General features: G+C 35.6%; 1 protein-coding gene across 1 annotated transcript in view; it reads right to left on the bottom strand.

Moving 5' to 3' along the window:
- The window catches only part of LOC150095870 (cytochrome P450 4C1-like), a 78,886-nt gene extending 66,438 nt beyond the window's left edge, over positions 1 to 12,448 (bottom strand). The window contains exon 1 of the mRNA XM_090409391.1: positions 12,084 to 12,448. Coding sequence (XP_090265517.1) covers positions 12,084 to 12,393 — 310 coding nt within the window. The 5' untranslated portion in view covers positions 12,394 to 12,448. The remainder of the gene's footprint in view (positions 1 to 12,083) is intronic.
- Positions 12,449 to 22,493: the final 10,045 nt, after the last annotated feature.

Below are 22,493 nucleotides of genomic sequence, written 5' to 3' on the forward strand. Positions count from 1 at the left end.
TCTTGACTGAGTGTGTCTCTCTCGTATGGACAGTTTTCTCCTGGAGAGTTTTGTTTTTTTTCCTTCTCAAACATCTCGCCTTCATCATACATACAGATAAATAATAGATTGCTGGTAATAAACATGAAGCCATTCAAGTACTAACGCAGTTCTGGTTAGCTGCCAAAAAAAAAGCAGAATCAGTTTCACTAAGCATTCATAATTCCTTTTGAATTGTCAGCATAATGTTCGATATGAATCAACTGTAAGCTAACAAAGAAATTTAAAATAAAAACACTCGGGGACGAGAATATTAAGACCCGTAGACCCGTAAACAAATAAAATAAAAGGAAAAAACCATGCATTTAAGAAATACGGATCTTTTCCGGAAGAATATATGCAGTGCTGCAACATTATCCCATTTGTTTTGCTCTATTCGACTAGTAGTTAATTGGTGTTAACCACAATAGTGCTATTTACATATACTCATCAGCTACTTAAGCTGTCATGCAACAAATCCGATCATCAGTCGTTGGGCCAAGTATTTAAGAGAGCTTATTGCACCAGTTCTTATACAAACACAAAACTGGTTCCTCTGTTAGAAACAAATGTCTTTCTAAAGTACTTTTGCATAATAGAAAACACTTGGAGAAAGGAAATTGAAAGCACACAATTAAAGCAGCACGTAGTTTGTTGTATGTATGTAACGAGAAAAGAAATAAAACAACGTGGTTTCATGCATAGGCGCGCGTAGTGGTAATCTACTCGGACCACACTTATTCCACACAGTTTACCTAGATAAATGTGAGTTGTTACAGAGAAAAAAAACAGCCTTGAACTTGAACAGTAGCTGTCCCTGAACTTGTTCTACAGCTATTGTTCTTTTAAACAGGACGGACTTTCAAGGGCCTTGGCCCCCACACGGTCTGACACATAAAATACAACCGTAAAAGAACATTAGGATGCAATAGCAATATTAATGTATGTTCCCTTTCTCTTACAAAAGAACAAAAAGAAAATAGACATAATTTCTAATCTCGTACCTAGTGTAATCCTATTCTCGTTTCTATTTAATGGATCTGTAGTCGATTCTTTGGCAACGTATATCAATGTGCGAAATATATTATATCAACATATAAATAGCATTATATACGTGGTTAATAAATGTTTCGTTTCAATATAATTGCCTCGAAAATTAATCAGAATATTCGTTTTATTTTTATTATAGTTAAAAGTATTTTGTATGATTAATCCATGTATAATTTTCAATTCTAAATTGAATCTGTTGAAGAGCGTAGAGAGTATTATATGCAACAAAAAAGAAACTGCAATTGCGTGCATCATTAATTTACAAATATTCTGGCGAATGGCGAACAAAGAATCAAGGCAAGAGTTCAAGTAATTACCGAATGTATCAGCAGCCAGTTACGAAATGTTGCAATATCAGGTGCGCCAAGTATTTAAGAGACCTTATTGCACCAGTTTTCAAATCTGAAAGCACACCCCAACTCAACATTACCAGAGTTAAAGATAGGTACTATCAACATAAGAAGGCTGAATGGCAAAGAAATGGAGCTAGCTGAGGAATTAGATAAGTACCAGATCCACACAATAGGGGTGACTGAAACAAAAAAGACAAAAACTGCTGAGATCTTTCTGGGCAATAAATACAAAATGTTATATTCAGGCAATGAATATAACAATCAAGGAAAAGAAGGAGTAGCCATTGTATTCAACACAAAATAAGAGGCTAATCTTCTTGAATGGCAGTCAGTCTCAAGTAGAGTAATGTGGGCAAATATGAGAATGGGGAACTGGACAATGAGACTTATTTGTGCCTATGGTCCCACAGAAGGTTCTACTAAGGTAGAAGTGGAGGAATTTTTTGAGGCTTTAGAAAAAGCAACTGACACAATGAAAAAGGAAAAGTTGGTCCTTGTTGGGGATCTAAATAGCAGAGTAGGAAATGATTGTCAGACATACAAACATATTTTGGGAAAATTTGGAGAAAAGAGCAAAGCTAATAATAATGACAAGTACCTGTTGGATTTCTGCTCAGGACATGGACTGCTTATTACTAATACCATGTTACAACATAAAAATGTGCACAAATTCACATGGAGAGAAGAGGCGAGGAATAAGAAAAGTCTCATTGACTATGTTATTGTTGATAGTGATGTCTTCTCCCTGGTGCAGGACACCAGAGTGTACAGAGGATTTGAAATTGGAAGTGATCACTATTTAGTCTTGAGCAGGATAAAATTGAATTTCATATTGAAAAGAATAACATGTAAGAAAGTTTTAAAGCGAATAAAAGTTGAGCAGCTCTCAGATGTGAACTGTAGACTAAAATACACAAAGATTATTGAAGAAAAAATGAAAGGGTTTAATTACAGGAACCAAACATTGGAGATTCAGTGGCAAGCCTTGAAGAAAACATTGATTGATTCAGCCAGAGAGGCATGTGGTGAGGTTGTCTGTAAGATTAGAAAAATCAGAACTCCATGGTGAACACAGGAAGTTAAAGAGGCAGTGAAGGAAAAGAAGAAAGCATATCAAAAGTTCCTGACAAATAAGTCAGCTTGTGCTGTTAGAGAATACAGAGAATACAGAGTAAGAAAGCTAAACACTGGCTAAAACTAGACAAAAGTCATGGGAGGACTTTGGCAAGAACATGGAAAATAAATATCAAGACGGTGGTGGTAAGATATTCTGGAGGTTGTAGGTTGTTGAAGAAGACTAGAAATGGAGGAAAGAGTGCTGTAAAAGGAGTTAGAGATGATAAAGGTGACATGAAAACAAGAGAAAAAGATATCCTTGAAGTATGGAGTAATTACTTCAAAAAATTGCTAAATGAAACAAGCAGTGATAGCACAGTGGTAAAAAACACTCAACACGCATACAGTCAGGAATACATATCCATACTTGAAGTAGAAAAAGCCACCAAAGGCTTGAAATGTGGAAAGACAGCAGGAGTAGATGATATTCGACCAGAAATGCTCAAGTATGGTGGTGTAAAAGTCTTACAGTGGCTGCACTGCATAGTTCAGAAGGCCTGGACAGAGGGACGAATTCCCGATGATTGAAGTAAAGCTCTCATAGTACCCATATATAAAAAGGAAAATAAAACTGATTGTGAGAATTGAAGAGGTATTTCTCTACTGAGTGTTCCTGGTAAGATCTATGCAAGTATACTTGAGAAGCGGTTGAGAAGAATTGTGAAAGAAAAGCTTGGTGAAGAACAAGCTGGATTCAGGCCAAATAGAGGGTGTTAGGATCAGGTCTTCGCTTTACGACAAATAGTTAAGAAATCATGGAAATATAACAAAGATCTGTATTTAAGTTTTGTCGATCTGGAAAAAGCATATGATAAGGTACCAAGAGAGAAGCTATTCAATAAGTCAGCAGTTAGAATTGAAGGAAGTACAGAAGATGGTTTAATGTTAAATTTGGTGTGAGACAAGGATGTACATTATCCCCTCTGTTATTCATTATCTATATGGATCACATTGTGAAGGAAAGTGGTATTAAACATGATATCAGAATTGGAGATGTTAATGTTAGCTCTTTGCTTTATGCGGATGATGTACTTCTAAATAAATCCGCTACAAGTCTGTAAGATTCCCTGACTAAATTGAATAACTGTTGTAATAGATATGGTATGAAGCTCAGCAATAAAAAGACAAAGACAATGAAAATAGGCTGAATCGTTGAAAATATCAACTGCATTGTGAATGGAGAACCTGTGGAACAAGTAAAACATTTCATCTACTTAGGCACGATTTTTAATGAAGATGATAAATTAAATATGGAAATAGACAACAGAATCAACAAAGCTGGTATGGTAGCAAGTGAATTGAATACATTCATATGGAATAAGAGAGAAATTTGTCAAAACACTAAGTTTGCTGCATACAAGACAGTGTTCAAACCAGTTTTAACTTATGGATCTGAGAGCTGGGTCAGAAGTAATACACTTGACAAAGACTAGGGACCGCAGATATGAGAGTCTTGAGAAAGATTAGAGGCGTGAACAGATGACATCAATGGCAATATCATATTAAAAACGAGGATATTATGAAAGAACTTGACATTGTCAGCATCCAGGAATGCGTTAGCAGAGCTAATCTCAGACAGAATGGACAAGGAAAGATTAGCAGTCGTTTTCCTGCTAACCTTGTTAGCAAGAAAAGGACTGCTAATCTTTCTGTGCAGGGGTGTACAGGATATGTAGTGCTATCATATCCTGTACACCTCTTGAGGATACATGTCAGGAATTTGATGATGATGATGATGATGATTGCACCATTTCTTATACAAACACAAAACTGGTTGTATTTTGGATTTTAGTAATCATAGATTTCACGGTTCACTCATTTTGAGAGACAAGTTAATGTTTTGGAAATCATCCACTGCTCTTTTCTATGGTGCTTCATTCCTTCCATTTTCAAACCTTCCACCTCCGTATGAAACTCGTTAACTCACCTTCAGTTTAAAAACCCTACAAAGGTTCTTCGCTTCCTATTTCTGAGAAGTAATTGCGAAAGAAAAAAAAAGAAAACCCGAAGAAAGAGAACAGAAAGTGAAATAAGTTAGATTATTTAAGGAACTAAAAAACTACAAGTAACACAAGTGATGTTTTAAAATAACAATCTTCGTGTAAAAAACTATTATTAGTGACCAGATAATAGAACAGATTCACATACACTAAGACTGCTTCTGTCAAAGAAAATATACTCAATCAGGAAGTGAGGGCAGTTTTAGTCGCGAAGCTATTTTCAAACTTTCCTTTTCCTATCTTCTTGATCTGTGCCGTGTATTTATTTATTTGGTTAATTTGTTAAAAAGATGCTTCCTTATTTTTTGCACTTTTTTCCATAGAAGGAAGTCAGAAGATGCGAATAACATGTAATTGGTATTTATCCAGCAGACCACTAAACGATGTCAGTGATTGTCTTAGGTCAGTTTCTTACGGAAAATTCTGATCTGTTTTCATCCGATCCTAGTAAAAATAACAGGAATATAAAATCTAAAGCAGAAATTTCTTGTCGCTGTTATATTTTCGTAAATATTCCATGAATGCAGTTACATTATGTGAGTCATAAGTACTGCTTTGGCAAAGAAATATCAAAATTGCATAACGTGTTATATTCTGCTATTACATAGCCATTGTAAACAAATGCCATATTTTGCATAAGGACACATCGAAGATAGAAGGCAGCACTCCTTAATATAATTATTCCATTAGAACTTATGAATTACATGAAGCCGTTAGTGTATAAAGAGATCTGATATCCTGCTTAATGGAAGTCGGAAGTCGCATAAAAGCTCATGTTTGGTTGTAGAGCAGTCTTTGGAATGATCTAACCTTAGCCCACTCCACTATAATCATGTACTAATTGTTGACTTAGGTTAGTTATACACACTATTTGGAAGGTATTTACTATTCAAACATGCAATTTAGATTACTGTCTGGCAGTGTGTGTGTGGGGGGGGGATCGTACACTTTCCCTTATTGTAAGAAGGGAAAAATAAATGCTACAAGTTATGTGTACTTGAATACAGTATTTCTAAATATTACTATGTTGGAAATGTGGAACATTTCCCTATAGCTCGTATTATCTTTTTCCATGATGAAAACAAAATAAAAATGCTGCTGCCGAGATATCTAACGATAGAAATTTTGAATCGAACTCTAAAACAATATGCTGGTTATAATGAATCAGCGGACTCATTTAAATTTTATCATTTACATGATGTCACAAATGGACGGTTATAAGCAAAACTGATTGGAACAATAGTATGCGAAATATTGAAACCAAGATTCGTTTATAAAACTTTGTAAATATTCACCTACCAAAATGATTAAAAACATGATATCCCTTCAAAATTAAAGATATATTTTCATAAATTATTGGTGAGGCTTGCAAACTGCAATCATCCAAGCAGGAGCGTCAGACTTGGACATTGCTTTCCACCTTGTCAGTTCTTTTGCGTTGCTTGCTATTATTTTCAGTTTGTTTGTAAATGATTTATAATTCCTCCATACACCTTATGAGAAAAAAAACAAGAAATAAGCCATATGGAATAAGCCTTTATTCCATAAAGGCTTATTCCATATGGCTTATTTCTTGTTCCACTCCTAAAGGCTTATTCCATATGGAATGCAGTGCAATAGTTATTTGAATTTAAAGCTCCTTGCTTGGTCTTTCGCATCCGAAATTTGTCATTGCCATTAATCGTATATTAAAAACTATAAGAGAGTAATGCCAGTAAACTATTCATTATTATCTCTTTATATAACTATTGGTATAAATGAATTATTTATTTGGGAGTAGACAGATTTCTACCACTCGTTCAAATTAACCATTCCGTAAGCCTTAAGAGTACTGTATTGTAATCCAGAAAATCTTTGAGGTGCAACAGGAAATATCATGCACATTGCACCATCTCTCTTGGCATGGACTTCTCATTTGGTTCACTTTTTTTTTCCAGACTTAATTTCTTGCATTTTCTTCTGCAGTTAACCGGTGGAGTTAACCATAGGAAACAACTCTATTGAGAGTCATTAAACAAACGACCTAGTATCGAACCAGTATTAAACACGTGCATATACAGTCACGCTTCTCTATTTACACAGAACTCATATAGTCACGATTCTCAAGTATGGTGGGAATTCTTCAAAATAAGATCAAACGTGAGCCATACTCCAATGCATCAAATATCTTCCTCCTTCTCACATATTCTATAATTTCCTAAACTTTCAACAAAATTTATAACCCGCATGTAATTTAAATGAATAATTCATGTAATATGAAACGATGACGCAATGGAGATGGCTAGAGAATGCTGATATAGGGAAAACTTCAACAGAAAAAGATGGAGACAAATGCGAGACCTCTAACCAAAAATGGTTATAAAAATGGCTTATAGTAGAAGACAATATAGATATAAATGCACTAAGTGGTGCTAATGTCGAAGTCTGAAAAATTAACAAAATTTGTTACTGCTTCTTAGGAGCAACACATTTTTTTTTCTTTTACAAATATATGACTTCAAAGATCTTAACTGAAATTCTGCTTTGCCCTAGAATGAAGACATTCTGCACCCGATTTGTATCCGAATCCACGATATTTCATAACGTGAATAGGTATTTGGAGTAGAATCTTTTTATTCCGTACATTTTGAAAATATATGGACTCAAAAATGTGTTCGGCTTAAATTTTTAGTTTTGTCGGATATTTAAACATAGTTGAACACGTTGATATACGAGAAAACATTATTCATAATTGATGTTGTCTGCAACAAACTGTTTCTTCTAAAAAATAATTATAGTTTAGGTTTCACCTGAAATGATACACCGTACAAATGGATCTTCAAATGAAAGAATTGTATTTGAATAATTATAATATTACAATTATGAAACTTATTAAAATGTTATATTTTAAATTTCCGTGCAATTGTTTGGATAATTGAACTGTGACTATCATTGTACGACAAATAAATGCTCGCAGTTTTAGTCCTAAATGGAGATTGGTGGCAGCCGGTCTTTAAAGTATTAGCCTTCTTCACTGATAACTAGTCCAAAGCTATTAATGATTTCATAGGCATCCAAGGAGAGGAGTATGGCAAACAACTGACGCTCTTCTGTAGTATTTAAACCTAACGAGTTATATTATCTGAAGCAGTGTGGTTATATGTTCGATTTTATTGAGTTTTCGGCTTAAAACCAGAATCTCCAGTCGAAGAAAGGACCGTACTTGCCTAAAGACCCTACTGTGTCAAAGATCAACTGATTGGTAAATCTCATTTCTGCAGAGCTACAAAGGCATCTAACTTAATTTAAACCTAGGAGTTTCAGATTGTATAGTTACTAAGCAATTCTACGTTAAAGTCTGTTCATGTACGTTGTTTTATAGGAACGAACATTTGGAATCTGGGATATTGGTTGGCTAAGTAAACTTTGATGGACCAAGTTTCAAAAGAACAGTGACCATAGAAAAATGCCAAATAATAATAATAATTAGATCTTCTATCATTTAAAACTCCGAAACTGCACTCATTTTGAAAGTGCTACATATCACACAATATATTTATAATAAATTTTAAAAGATATCGATTTAATTTCCTTTTCATTGGCTATGCACCCAATTTATTTCCGTTTGCATTCCTGTCTTTTGATCAGTGAATTCATCTCAGAAAAATTAAAATCACCATGTACGAAATGGTGCTTGATTACCAGGGCCTTGTATAACTTCGCACAGTCGCTTAGGATCTGTTTTACCAGCAGTCTATCCGTCGTTATCACTTTCATCTTTTCAACGAGGCGCGTAATTAGAATAAAGGCCGTAGTGGGGGTATATGGGCGGTGACCACCAGCTTCAACTGAGCGATTAAACCTGGATCAAGACAGGCAAGACTACTTTCGCTTGATACTTTTTTTTTCCTTTTAATTTATCCTATCCACTTCCCTTTCGTTCTAGTTTTTCTTTCCTTGTATGAGACCGAACAGGGAAATCAACGACCAGAATCTAAATTCCGACGTAAAATAGCAGTTATCTCGTAAACTGCTTCCTTCTTGATGGCGATACGTGATGAATTTCTAAAAGTGAAACTGCAGTGCCATTAAATGATATTAAACATATGAAGCACATATTCGCCTGGCTTTATAGTATTTCATGGTACATTTGATTTGTGAAGCATTTAATAGGAAGGAAGTCAGGAAAGAAGAATATAAGTAGAGAGAGTAATCTCTTGTTATTGCATGATTTACCAAGATTACATCCTGAGGAAGGAGGATCAGGCAACCATAACGTATCGGAAATCGGATTTAGTTTTATTTGACAAATATCCGTTTAAGCTAAGAAGATTATTCAAGGTTTTAACAGAATAATACTTTAACCGCTTAACTAAATCGATTGAAAGTATAAAAAATAGAGAGTAAATGTCAGATCCAGTTGTAATGAAATAAATTACCAGAAACGTGTTTTAATACTTAGTAAGAATGTTTTATGTTGTCAAAAGTTTAATTAGCATGCGCAGAGGTGTGCAAACCTGTGTTTAGTTTTATTTTTGCTATCAAATAATAATGGCAAATCGGTGAGAAAAATACACTCAATTAAAAACTACAATACACAGACTTCACGGCCTTAGTTGCTCTTCGTCGGTAATTCTAAACATCGCAACTATTGGGAGAGCGGAGAGCGTCTATCCACTCGAGCAAGCAGATAGTTGGGAATGATTTCTTTCACCGATAATGCACTATCAAAAAGTTCATAGCAAATTTAGAAGCATGTGGGCAATTTTATCCTACCTCAGTATCCTACTGATTCAACGGAACAGCATCAACAAGACTTGGCAAATACACCGCTGTATACGATGAATTTATGGAATGTGTAAAGCTAAATAGATTAAGGTATAACGTAATAGTAATACGTAATAGTAATATAATAATTAATTCATTATACCAATAAGTGTATATTTAATTATTTTGAACGTGTATTTGTGATCTATGGTTGCTATTTTTATCTGTAGAATGGAAGACCAGAACGTGAAAATAAAATATTAGGTATTCCAAAAAATAGTCTTTTAGCATATTTATACTAGGAAGTCAAGATTTCCGCATTTTGCTCAGGTTGTCCAGGTAATATCAATGACATTTCCCAGAAAAAAAAATTCATTTTTATTTTTAGGTAGAATATAAAGAAGCACATATTATTCATTTGCGAATGCCTTTGCGCAAGAGATGAAACGTGGTTTAACAGCATCATGTGGTATCCTCAGATTCTCTGTATCACATGATTTACCTTTAGTACGGTGCCTACAGTTGTCAAGTTATAAACTCAGGATGTAAAATTCTGCAAACACTAAGGAGCACTCACTGTGGCTTGTGACAGGCGTTTAATCGAGTTCTCTATGTGGTTTTTTTTTTAAGCTAGTCTAATCGCTTGACTGCACTATCGCTGAACTGACAACCATATCTTTCTAGACTTCTTTTTACGTATCTACAAACAGGCTGCCAAGATTGGTTGCGTATACATAAAATGATTATTTGGGAGAGAGGAGAACTGCAAAGAAATGATCTCAAATACAGTATATCAATATATTTGCTCTTATTACTGATAACCTTAGTATCAAATAAAAATCCACCCTTTGTAGTTGTTTCTGATTTCTTCAACGCAGATATATTGTACTGATCATTTCATGTGTTCTACGGCTGGCTTCTCAAATTGCCATGCTTGTTTTTTTAAAGTTTTCCTGCAATGAAAAAACTCCGACTGGCATACGAGATGGTCAACCTTCACCCAGTTGCTTTCAGCTAAAGTCACTGTTCTTCCGACTATCAGATGTGTAAAGGGTGTACACCTGCAATATCGGTTAAGGGTATTCACAGCTGCTTATTTAGTCAGAATGCACTTAAGATAGTTATTACGCTTTAATAAAGAATACTGCCTTATTTGAATGTACGTTTAGATGTTGGTAAGGTTTTTTACACAAAACAAGCATGCCGACCGGAAAAAGAAACGCATTTAAGACATAGCATGTAATTGTAGCGAAGCGCGTTTTAAGGTATAGATTGTGGACGCTTCTTACAACAACAACAACAAAAAAAAAAAAAACAGCAATGCGTACAGTCACATTCGTTCTCTTCTTCGAGTAAAGAATTTTAATTACTTATAAGATTCGGCGTAGCAACTTGACAGCTGCTATAATAAAAACCAGCTGATGAATTTCCGGTTCATTTTAGGTCGTTTACTGGCTTGCTTGATTACTCCGTGTTAGATTTCCTGGAGTTTTTTTTTTTTTGTGCCACCTGGTCCTGTTGAACCACCCAAATACCTTCTGGCGTCTGAATAAGACCCATCTCTAATGAATAACTTTTGTGTTTCTTAGTATCAAAACATTAAGGGAGGAAAACAGGATGTAGTTCTGATACATGTAACCCCTTCTCTGTATTCTGTTAGTTTAAAACAGTAAACGAGCTAAAAGTCGGAAACTGAACATAAAAAACGCTGAATATTAGAAATAAAGTGTAAATTCAATTTGAAGAGCTAAAACCTCTCTCTGGATTTATGAAATGCATGAGTACAAACTGAAAGAGAAAATTAACAAGTACCTTACCCTTCTGTTGTGCATTATTCACTGACAGCTCCTCATGATATGCATCAAGCAACAAAAACAACGCATGCAAATGGGCTTGGCAGATTGGAAATTTATATATATATTTGTCTCAGGTATTGACACTGATCGTCAGACTGGTTGAACACATCCAACAGTCGAGTCTCTTGGATGTGGCGTATCCAACTGACCAAGACGAACTTCTGAGATCATTTTTGAAATGATAATTTTTTTTGTTTGGTTTTCTAGGTTTTGTTTATAGCCAAGACGGCGTGACTTGAGATCAACACACCTACGCAATGTATGTTGTTAGTGGATAGATCGGCGATCCTTTCAATTTTAAATGTTCTGGTGATACATGTACTTCTATACAAAGGTTAACATACGGTCAACTGTGCACAAAAAATACACATAATTTATAGCCTATTACGTATGCTTCAAGTATGTACTACTTATTATCTACCGCCTCCTTTTGTTTTCAACTGATTATATTTTCGAACTAAGGCACTGTTAAGGTTGTGTTTAAAAGTATGTCATTTGAATTGTACTAATGGAAATCTCTAAAAAACAAAATATCCAAAGCATTGGTGTTGGAAAGTTGGTTTTAGCTGGTAGACTATAATTTATAAATGCAATATTTGGTGCTAATATCTTTAATTTCAACTAGCAAATTTTTAATTATCTATTTATTGTATATATATATATATATTATATCAGTGCTTGACGAAATTCCTGAAGTCAAAATCCGGATTGACATATTCTATCAGAGATTGAATTATTCGCCTCAAAAATGACGTTAACATTAACTGTATGCATGAAAATCTAGTACATATATATTGTATATAATGGGGCTTGAATTCGGGTTGTTCTTTTCTACCCTTCCGAAACCAGTATTTCTCTTGAATATTTTAGCAATGATACGTTGTAAGTCTTATTCCCGTAGCGATCATTATTGATCAAAATTGACACAACAAAATAATACTTACAGACATTAGGGTGTACTCCAGTGTTTCTCAAAACAGACCAAAGTATGGCACAAGCAACTCCTGCTGGATTTACGTTAGATCCAGGGAGCTTCCAGAGCATTTCCGATGAAGAGCGACCTTTGACATAGATGACTGTCAGAGTCACCACCATTATGAGAATAGTAACACTCCACCATATCGAACGTGCAGAATAATCAGGAATTAGATTAGCAAACGTAACGGGTAAAAGTATTTTATCCGATACCATCGTACTTGGAAAAAAGTGGGATACGCCCGCTACCCAGAGGGCCTGAAAGTTCCCGGTGTCCATCGCTAAAAGAGAAACCAACTTGTGATCTTTTCTGTCTGAGGAAAAAGTGAAGGAAAAACTGCTCTAACACAAACCAGCAAGTTAGATTTTAACACACATTAAGCTCCTACTTTTTCTCTCTAAATTTTATACATGTATTTTACTAGACTGCGCACGGTCCAAAAGCCCGCCCTGCTTTCACTTGTTGATGAACGAACCAATCAAAAGCCTCCGTTAACGAATGCAGAGAGGTAAATGGCCTAAAGCCTCCAGCTTGCTGTTAATCACATGGTATATCTATTTATAGGAGATTTTGCACAAATGCGAAAAGTAGGGCAGAAACAACTGTCACTTGATATGGCTGGTAGGTGGCAGTGCTGCTTGCTTGTTAGGTTGCTTAGAAACGCACGTGGTAGTGTTTTTGCTTTCTCTTTAATCCACTCTTTTGTTTTCGCGTGATCAGAATCAGTGTCATCATTGACGTATTCCCGGTTTTCTTCTGGGAGATGAATAAAAAATTCAGGTGATAGGTTACGTATGCTGGCACGCAGAAACAGGTTTGCTACAGCGTGCAGTGCAACACAAGCAAAACGGTGCACTTTCTTCAAACTTATTATGTAACTGTTACTTTTATCTTATCATAATGTTTTAAATACAGCATTTAACGTTACTATTTTTTTTGCTTAATGTATAAATATGACAGTGTTTACAGTGTATACTATAGACAGTTTATTCATTATCGTATATCATCATGGTTTTTCGGGAAGTAATGCTAATCAAGACTGCGTGCAATGCATAACTCTCTCTCTCTCTCTCTCTCTCGAAAATAACTTAAAAAAAAAAAAAGAAAAGGGAAGTGTCCTTTGCTTTTCATAAATATATGCTAAATAGCCTGTTAAATCCAAATCTTCCATAACGTTCGGTCATATTTTCTTCGCATTCAACCTGGTATGATACTACATGTTCTTAGAAATAAAGATGTATTCTTTAAATGATTGGAAATTTAAGGATTTCTGAAAAAAAAAAGGTACAAAGCCTTACAAATTGACAATAATGCCTGAGTCGCCTTACTCAAAGACTAATCGACTTTAGGTCGGCCAAAAAAAAAGTAAATTAAAATAAAATGCGGTAATACAAAAAAGTCTTATGAGTCTATAAACTTTGTACTGTTTGTATTTATTTAGAAATGAGAGCACGTAGAATATATCAGTACTTTTTAAATGAAAAAAGAAACATTCGAAATAGGAAGAAGGAAGACTAGATAGTAACTCAACAAACTTCTTCCGCTTATGTCTCAGAGTGGTACCGCTTAAATTACTGAACTAACTAAATCACCATTGATGGTAGAGTCTTTATATACAAGCTTCAGGTAGTAGGGAAAATGAATTTTCATTTTCAATATGATTTGAGAATTTCTTCTTCAGGTAACTTAAAAACAAATAATTCGTTTTAAATTATTTTTTTCTTATAGATTATCTTATGTGGTTGTTTTTCAGTTTTCAAAATCCAGTCTTTCCCAACTACACGTGTTAACAAGGCATGCAAAAGAAATGCGATCAAGCATACCGAGGCCTTATTTTAATAAGGTGATATCCTAATATGCCTTGCTACACTCTTTCTCTGTGTATGTTAACTGGTGTTGCATAAACTATGACAATCCACTTCGCTAGTTTCTTTATTTCTTCATCATCATCAAATTACTGATATGTTCCTTCGGGGGGGGGAGGGTAATTAGGCAAACTTTTCACGTAGTACTAACTTCCTATCAACAATTATCCTTTAACTTAATCAGTTATCTGTAATTACTCGAATATTGTTAGATCTTATATTTCGGTCTTCTAAGGCACTTTGTTTATCAATTCCCTTACATCTTGGTCTTCCTATGGGCTTTTTTTCCCCTGTCATTTTATCATCCAGTAACTGTTTTGCTAACCTTTCCTGTCTTATTTGGTTTAAGTGACCATGTCATCTGAGATTTACTCTGATATCAAGTTCTTCCCTAATATCTTCATTTTTAATATTATACCGTCATCGGTTCACTCCCTTAATTTTTCTCGTAACTCACATATCTGTGGTCTCCAGTGTTTGATCAAGTGTTTTATTTCTAACTCAGCTCTCTGATCCATATGTCAAAATTGGTTGGACCTGTGTCTTGTACACAGCTAGTTCAGTATATACTGGACTTTTTTCTTTTTTTTTTTAATCTAGTTCAAACATTGTGTCTGAATACCTAAATTGTTTCACTTGTTCTGTAGCTTTTCCATTCGGAATGCACTTGATGTTTTCATTATTTCTGCCTGTTTTCAGTGTCTTTGTCCTTTTCTTGATTTTATACAAAATTTATTAAACAGTTGTTCAGTTTAGTTAAGGAAATCTGTAGACTTGATTTATTTAAGAGCAGTGGCGGCTCGTGGCTTGAAATCGTGGGGGGTGCGCAACTTTTGAAATATACATACACACTGTAATGTTTGGATAAAATATCAAAATTATGGTAAAAATTAAAAAAAAAATTAAACATGAAAAATATTGTTTATGATCGATAAAATTATACAGTTTAGTATAATTCAAAATTACTTAAAAATAAAATTCATTATCATAACCCCAATAATGTTCTAAAATGAAAACTATAACAAATGTTATGTCTTTAATTGTAATGTCCAAATATTTAAAGAGACGGAGCAAACACGATAAGCACTACGAACACTACTACTAGCGCAAACTGCATATAAACAACAGTGGAACTGCGCGTTACGCTAATAGTTCGTATCTCACTATTGACGTGCATAAGCTTGCGCGCTTAGCAAATAGTAGCAATATGACACTATGGTAAACACAGTGCTGCTAGCGTCCTTCGCCCTCCTAAGTGCTACAAGATGGATTTTTATTATTTTTTATACAAAATAAGAGAATTGTATAGAATTGTTGATAACAAAATTAAATATTACAAGCAAATATAAATAAATTAATAATTATATTTATATATCGAGAAAAATTGGGGTGCTGCAGTTCCGTAGTGACTATGCACGAGCCGCCCCTGTTTAAGAGTATAACATCATCTACATAAAGTAATGAGCTGAGTTAGAATTTGAATATTCTAATTTTGATATCAGGCCTAATGCCACTTTCCTTCATAATATGATCCATATAGATGAAGAATAACAGTGGATATAATACGCATCCTGATTTAACATCAAACCATCTTCCTGTAACCCCTTTAGGTCTAACCACTGACTTACAACTCATCAGAATCTGCACTGCTTGATATAATGCCACATCTACACTATATAATTGAAGTATTTTGAACAGCTTTTCTCTTCGTCATGCCTTCTCGATATCTATAAAACTTAACTATTGATTGTCATTATATTCTTATCATGGCTCATCTATTTCTCTTAAAGTGAAACTCTGGTCCTGATAATTTCTATTTGGGCTGAACTCATTTTGTTTTGCACTCAATTTCTTTCCTTGGCTTTTTTTCTCAAGTACCACTGCATAAATTTTATTTACAACGACCAGTAAGTAAATTTCTATATATTTCTCACATTTATTTTTAATTCCCCATTTTTACATCAGAAGTATTAGAGTTGTACTCAGTTCTTGTGATTCGACTCTCTGACCGGGCCATTCTGAATATGAAAGTTTCAAAGTGTAGCTACTACTGTAAAATTTTTAAACCTCAATATTTTATTATGTTGAGTATTTTAATTTTTTAACTTTAATAAGTTTTCAAATTAAGGTGATATTGAATTCAACATTATTTCAAAGCCGGATAGAGAAACTACAAGAGTTTCGTGGCAAATATAGAAACTATAAAAGTTTCGGCGGATTCAACCTTAAGCAAACCTTTCATGACAGGCGCAACTCGTAGTAAAAGTGGAGTAAGCTCTGATCACTTTCCTTAGTATTTCCCATAATGTAAAGCACATCTCCTTGCGGACATGTATGATGCTATAAATTATGGGGGTGGGTCACTAACCAGACCGGTTTCGATCTTTGTTGAGGTTTCATCAGTGGATAGGTAGATCCAGATGTAAATACCCAAGTTGAAGTGATGCAGCACTTATACTTTACCATACGAGTTGCCAAAAGGTGTAACATCACAAAAGGCACCAAGAATTACTGAAATAAAGAGCCAAAAGGCTTCGCTTCGACAATGCAAAATTATTTAAATTAAGTGGATATTGAATCCAACATTATTTCAAAGCCGAATAGAGAAACTATAAGAGTTTCGTGCCGAATATAGAAACTATAATGAATATAGAAATATAGAAACTACCGAATATAAAACCGAATATAGATACTATATGTTGGATTCAATATCCACTTAATTTGAATAATTTTGCATCGCCGAAGTGAAGCCTTTTTGGCTTTTATTTCAGTAGTTTAATAAGTTATTTTATTAAATACAGGATGGCCATAATTAAAGATGCATCAGAGCCCTGTATTGGACGAAATTCGAAGTACTTTCTACAACATAGGGTTTATATTTACAAAAGATAACAATAGAACCGAATTCTGGCAACAGACAACATTTTGGCGCTATGAGCGCGTGTTTTGAGATTAATTAAACACTAATGGCTAGAAGAGACACAACAGATCAGTTTTCGTGTTCGTATAACTTACAGATGTGATTCAATATTTATTGATCTGGAGAAAGCGTATGATAGAGTGCAAAGGCAAGAAGTCTGGAGGTGTCTAAGGGAGAAGAGGGTACCGTAGAAATATGTCAGGCTGGTGCAGGAATTGTACAGAAATGTCAAGACAAGAGTTTGGACCTGCCTAGGAGAGACAGAAAGTTTTCCAGTGATAGTTGGCTTATATCAAGGGTCAGCATTAAGTCTGTTCCTGTTTAATATGGTGATGAAAGTGGTGACGGAAGAGGTGAGAGAAGACGCGCCTTGGACTATGTTGTATGCAGATGACATCGTGCTGTGTGCAGAATCAAGAGAAGAAGTGGTAGCTAAACTGAAAAGTTGGAGGAAAGTACTGGAAGAGAGAGGTATGAGACTGAGCAGAAGTAAGACAGAGTATATGTGTTGCAAAGTGGATGGCAGCCAGGAGACAGATCTGGAGCTGGAAGAAAATGTCATCAGGAAGGTCAGTGACTTTGGGTTCAACAATGAAAGAGGATGGTGAGGCTGAGAAGGAAGTGGGATGCAGGATACAAACAGGATGGAGGAACTGGAGAGAAAGAAGGCTGGAGTGCTATGCGATAAGAAGGTGCCGATCAATCTAAAAGGCAAAATCTACAGGACAGTAGTGAGACCAGCTATGACGTATGCTATGAAACTGTGGCCTTGAGGAAAAATAACATCAGGATGGAGGTAGCGGAGATGAGAATGCTTAGGTGGATGTGCCGTGTGACCAGAAAGGATCGTCTGAGAAATGACTATGTAAGGGGAACGGTGAAAGTTACGAACTTAGGAGCAACGATGCAGGAGGCAAGGTTGAGATGCAGGACTACCTCGTTCATCTGTTGCACCTCAACCTTGTCTCCTGTATTTTTGCTCCTAAGTTCGTAACTTTCACCGTTCTCCTTACATAGTAATTTTTCAGACGATCCTTCCTGGTCACACCGCACATCCACCTAAGCATTCTCATCTTCGCTAAGCTATTTGGAAAAAAGTACGGACTAATGTGGTGGAACCACACCACACTGTGACTTTTGGCGAGTATAAAGGGGTCTGATGGAACAGATGAAAGTTATTCGCAGCCCAGATGCAGCAATTGTGTGAGTTAACACCATAATTCAAATAAAAAATATGCCTCATCGCTTCACAAGATCTTCTAAGGCCATGAATCATCCACCCCCATTCGAGCTTAGAAATTCTGGGCAAACCGCAGTCGAGTTTCCGCATTACCATGAAGCAAAGCTTGAGCATGGGAGATCTTGTAGGGGGAAAACTCCAGCATTTAGCGCAGGATTTTCCTCTTTAATTTTCTCTAAATATCTCAGAACACCTCCTTAATTATGGCCACTATGTATTTTGATATTTAAATTTTTAATAAGTTAGCACCAGCCTTATACTTATTGCCAAACTCTTTCTCTCTCTCTCTCTCTCTCTGTTAACTGGTGTTACTTAGGACACTCCATTTCGCTAGTTGTATTGCTCCTCTCCATTGCTGAAGTGTGCCGGAGTTCAGATTAGTCGTTCCATAGCTAGCTCTTCATCTTCTAAAAGCAGTAGGCAGCAAATTTTCTTCTACGAAGCAATCAGTGATGCTTCCCGCTCTACAGAAGATTCATTTCCATAAACTGTTCTTGTCCAAATTGCAGATTTATACTGGAAATAAAACTAACAAAATGCATATAGATTTTCGCGGAGACAAAACTACAATAAAGGTCCCATCAACAACTTTCATAAACACCAACGAAAGTGTAAACAAGCAGAACTGCTAGATGGGAAGTTATCCTAAATTACTAGCGAGTATTAGGACATGGAACTGTTTTCACTGAGCCAAGAACGTTTTTGTTTACGGAGCTGGTCGCTATTGACCTGCGGAACGTTGGTTTAGACACAGTATACACTGCAAAGAATGTGGGACTTGATAGCTAACGTTCTCCTCCAACGCTTTTTTCATTCACCAAACGAACAGGTGGCACTCTTTTAGTTACTAACTTTTGAAAGGGTAGAAAGCCTGTCTTTATCTCTCAACATCTTCGAGGTTGAGTGCATTCTCACCGCGTGATAGATAAGAGATGACGTTCCTAACCATAACTAATAAAACTTATTTGCACCATTCGTATGCGTGTTCTAGGTCGATTTTTACTGTATTACGGGATTAAAAATCATATGAGAAAACCTGCTTGTCTGCGCCAAAGATCAACTGAAAATAGCCCTAAAATTCCTCTAGAAGGCGAGTGAATGCAAATACATAATGCTTTTTCTCAGACTTGAGTCTGTACGAACCTTACAAGCATATCTTGTAGAATTTTTCTGCCTATTGCGGAGATGTATCTATTTCACTGCATAAAACCTCACAATACTGGTATGTTAGGTGAATGTTATCTGCTAACAGGGTTAGATTACTTTCTTTGAACTATTGTCAACAATGTACAGCAGACTGGACTGATATATCTAAACATCCTATTGCGTAACTTGTGCTTCACACGACCAGTTTCTAAGTGATGTAATAGTCAATTCCCCTAGCATGAAAGGTAGTCTGGCGTTCCGTTATGTCAAGTCTAAGTGGAAATCTTGGCAGTTTAGCTTCCTTCAGACTGTATACTAACTTACGCAAGCTCCTGTGGATAAATGATGCTGTAACTTGCACGTCATATGAATGCCTTCGAATCTGGTGAAATGATCCTCTTCACGATATGCAAATTTCAGTCAGCCGGTTTTCTTGACCTGTTGGATCGTAACACTGTTGTTCTTCCAGTCTTCCTTCTTTCCACGCTATCGGCTATTACCGAACTTGAGAGGTTCAAACAGTTCGTAACCAGATCCACAAACTACATGATTTCGCATCTGACAATTTTTAATTGTATTTTAATTCTAATACGTATTTTAACAAGCACTAACCTTCACTGATTGCTATGCATACTTTGAAATAAGTTTCTTTCAATATATCTTTCTTCATCCATTTGGTTGGAAGAAAGAGCGATTTCGTAGAGCAATAAACGTGATATTTCTTTTTTTAGTTGTGATTAAATATATTGGCAAATAAGAAGGAATATTTAATCCTATTAGAACAAAAAGAGACTGATGGATACCTATCACAAATTACGTGCACCAAATCAAATTCAATACACCATCTTTGAGTTGTCTCTCGGTCATATTTGGCAATAGTTCGGCGTACAAGGCCTACAGCAGTCTCCTTTACTGTCTAGATAGTTAACAAATTACTCGAATACATGCTGACACTTGTCAAGCTTGTGAGGGCAGTTAAGTGATGGATAGACTTTCTAACGGTTGGTGGTGCTGTGGTCATCAACCCTAGCTGTCAAGTAACCACTAAGTCTTTTAATACAATTACATCACCTAACAATTAAGCACTTACTCTACAGCGCCTAACATTTCATTATAACAGTACTCCGTACTGTGAATAACTATTACATGCAAAATCAACCCCGCTAACTAAAAAGAAGAAAGAATATATGGAAATAAATGTATCCTATAAGCTAATAATATAGATCCCGTCTGGCAGACAAATGAAAGTAAAACGACAGAACAAAGGATGGTAACATGGTTCTATTAATAAGCTTATTGTCATGCACCAAAGCTGTCAATTCAGTAATAATATTTCGGACAAACAGTTCAGGAAGTGTAGAATTCTGCAGCCGTTACGAACGACTGTAACAGCAAACTTCCTGAATAATGCCAATATTCCAAGTCATTCTAACGGGAATAATATCGAAAATGCTAGTTTGGTTTGTATAGGGGTAAAATAATTCGCTTATTATTGGAAGTTATAGCATTTTTAGCTCGTGTAAGGTTTTTATTGCCCATTCCAACCTACGAAATGTCAACTAGTAGTACATTATTACCATGGGTAGGCAATGAATTAGATATTCCGAAAACCTTACTCTAGAAACCAAACATGGAATTTTATTTATTTTTTAAAGCGAATTCACTGGACCTTGTAACAGTGGTAGATATAGTGTAGAGCAGTAAGCTATGACGCATTTAATCGGCACACGAGGATATGGCTGTGTTCTAAACTTTCTTGAAAACTCCAGCTGAATCAATGGTCACGTTGACGCAATATTTTCATGTGAAACAAAGTTCATATAATTCTGTTCCAGGATTCCTTGTAATGCAACTGTTGGGTCTCTGTCAAAACCCGGTTTCTTATTCCATTTGTTTGCATTCTACACAAAATGATTTGTATAAATTTCATGGAATTCTATACACAAGACTTTCCAGCATCAGTGTGTCTGTTCCCCTCTCTCTTGTTAAACCATTACTGTCCAGTCCATAAGAGTACTGTCTAAGAAACCTGCCTTGTTGTACTAGATTGAGACGATCATGTCTTATGAATAAACCAGATTCTGTTTTGAAGGAGGTATACAAAGGGATCATTCATAACTACACCAACTTCTAGTAATAACTTAACAATAGAAAGAGCGAAGTCACTAGACCTTGTAACAGCGCTAGGTATACTGTGGACCAGTAAGTTATGACGCATCGGCACAATCCTGTACTTCCTTGAAGACGCCAATTGGATCATATTGAAGTTATTTTCGTGTGCAACAGTTGTAGTTTATCGTTTCAGTTATCGACACATTAGTGTCGATAACTGATTCTTATCTTATACTACTCGATGTTTTAGGCCGTTTAGAACAGTTGTTTTTAGTCAAAATCTACCTATCCCATTATCGGCCCTATTGTAGGCAAACACCACTCCTGGAGAAACTTTGCTCTAAATGTTAAAACTGCTATTTTTTACTGAGAGAATTCACTGATGGTTCGATGGGAGAAACTATATCTATCTGTTAATTTTAAAGTCTGATAATTGGTTTCTTTTCATCTTTTAGTAACTGCTAAAGCTTTAAATTGCGCTGCAAATTGATTGAATTGGTCAGTCAGTCAGTTAACTAATCTGAAGCTCATAATAACGTCACTTGAAGGTCGGGTTAATACTAAACTTCATATTCCATTGTTTTCAAAACCTGGTGTGTGTGTGTGTGTGTGTGTGTGTGTGTGTGTGTGTGTGTGTGTGTGTGTGTGTGTGTGTGTGTGTGTGTGTGTGTGCGTGCGTGCGTGCATGCGCGTGCGTGCGTGTGTGTTACTGTAATTTGTATTCTTGGAACTACCACCATTCCGAAATTTTGCTTCACTTCATTTGACAATGGAAGATCCATGTTTTGTTTCTCTGGATTAGTTATTCCTCTCTTATTCAATCTGTACATTAATGACACCAGGTAGGGTCTAACATCAGATGTGCAATTGTTTGCCGATGATGCGAAGATAGATAGGGAAATCAGGGATTCTACTGATATTCAGCACTTACAAAATGATTTGAATAGACTGGAAATTTGGGCAAACGAAAATGGCTGTCAGTTTAATGTTAGTAAGTGTAAAGTTATGCACTTTGGCATGATTAGCGTTCCAGAGGTATATTATATTAGCTGGATTATGCTACAGGAAACAAGGAATCTTTGCGTATTGGTAGAT

Source organism: Typopeltis vanoorti, chromosome 19 (assembly GCF_054136105.1).
Source record: "Typopeltis vanoorti isolate ZY-2024b chromosome 19, IOZ_Tvanoo_1.0, whole genome shotgun sequence".
Lineage (NCBI taxonomy): Eukaryota > Metazoa > Arthropoda > Arachnida > Uropygi > Thelyphonidae > Typopeltis > Typopeltis vanoorti.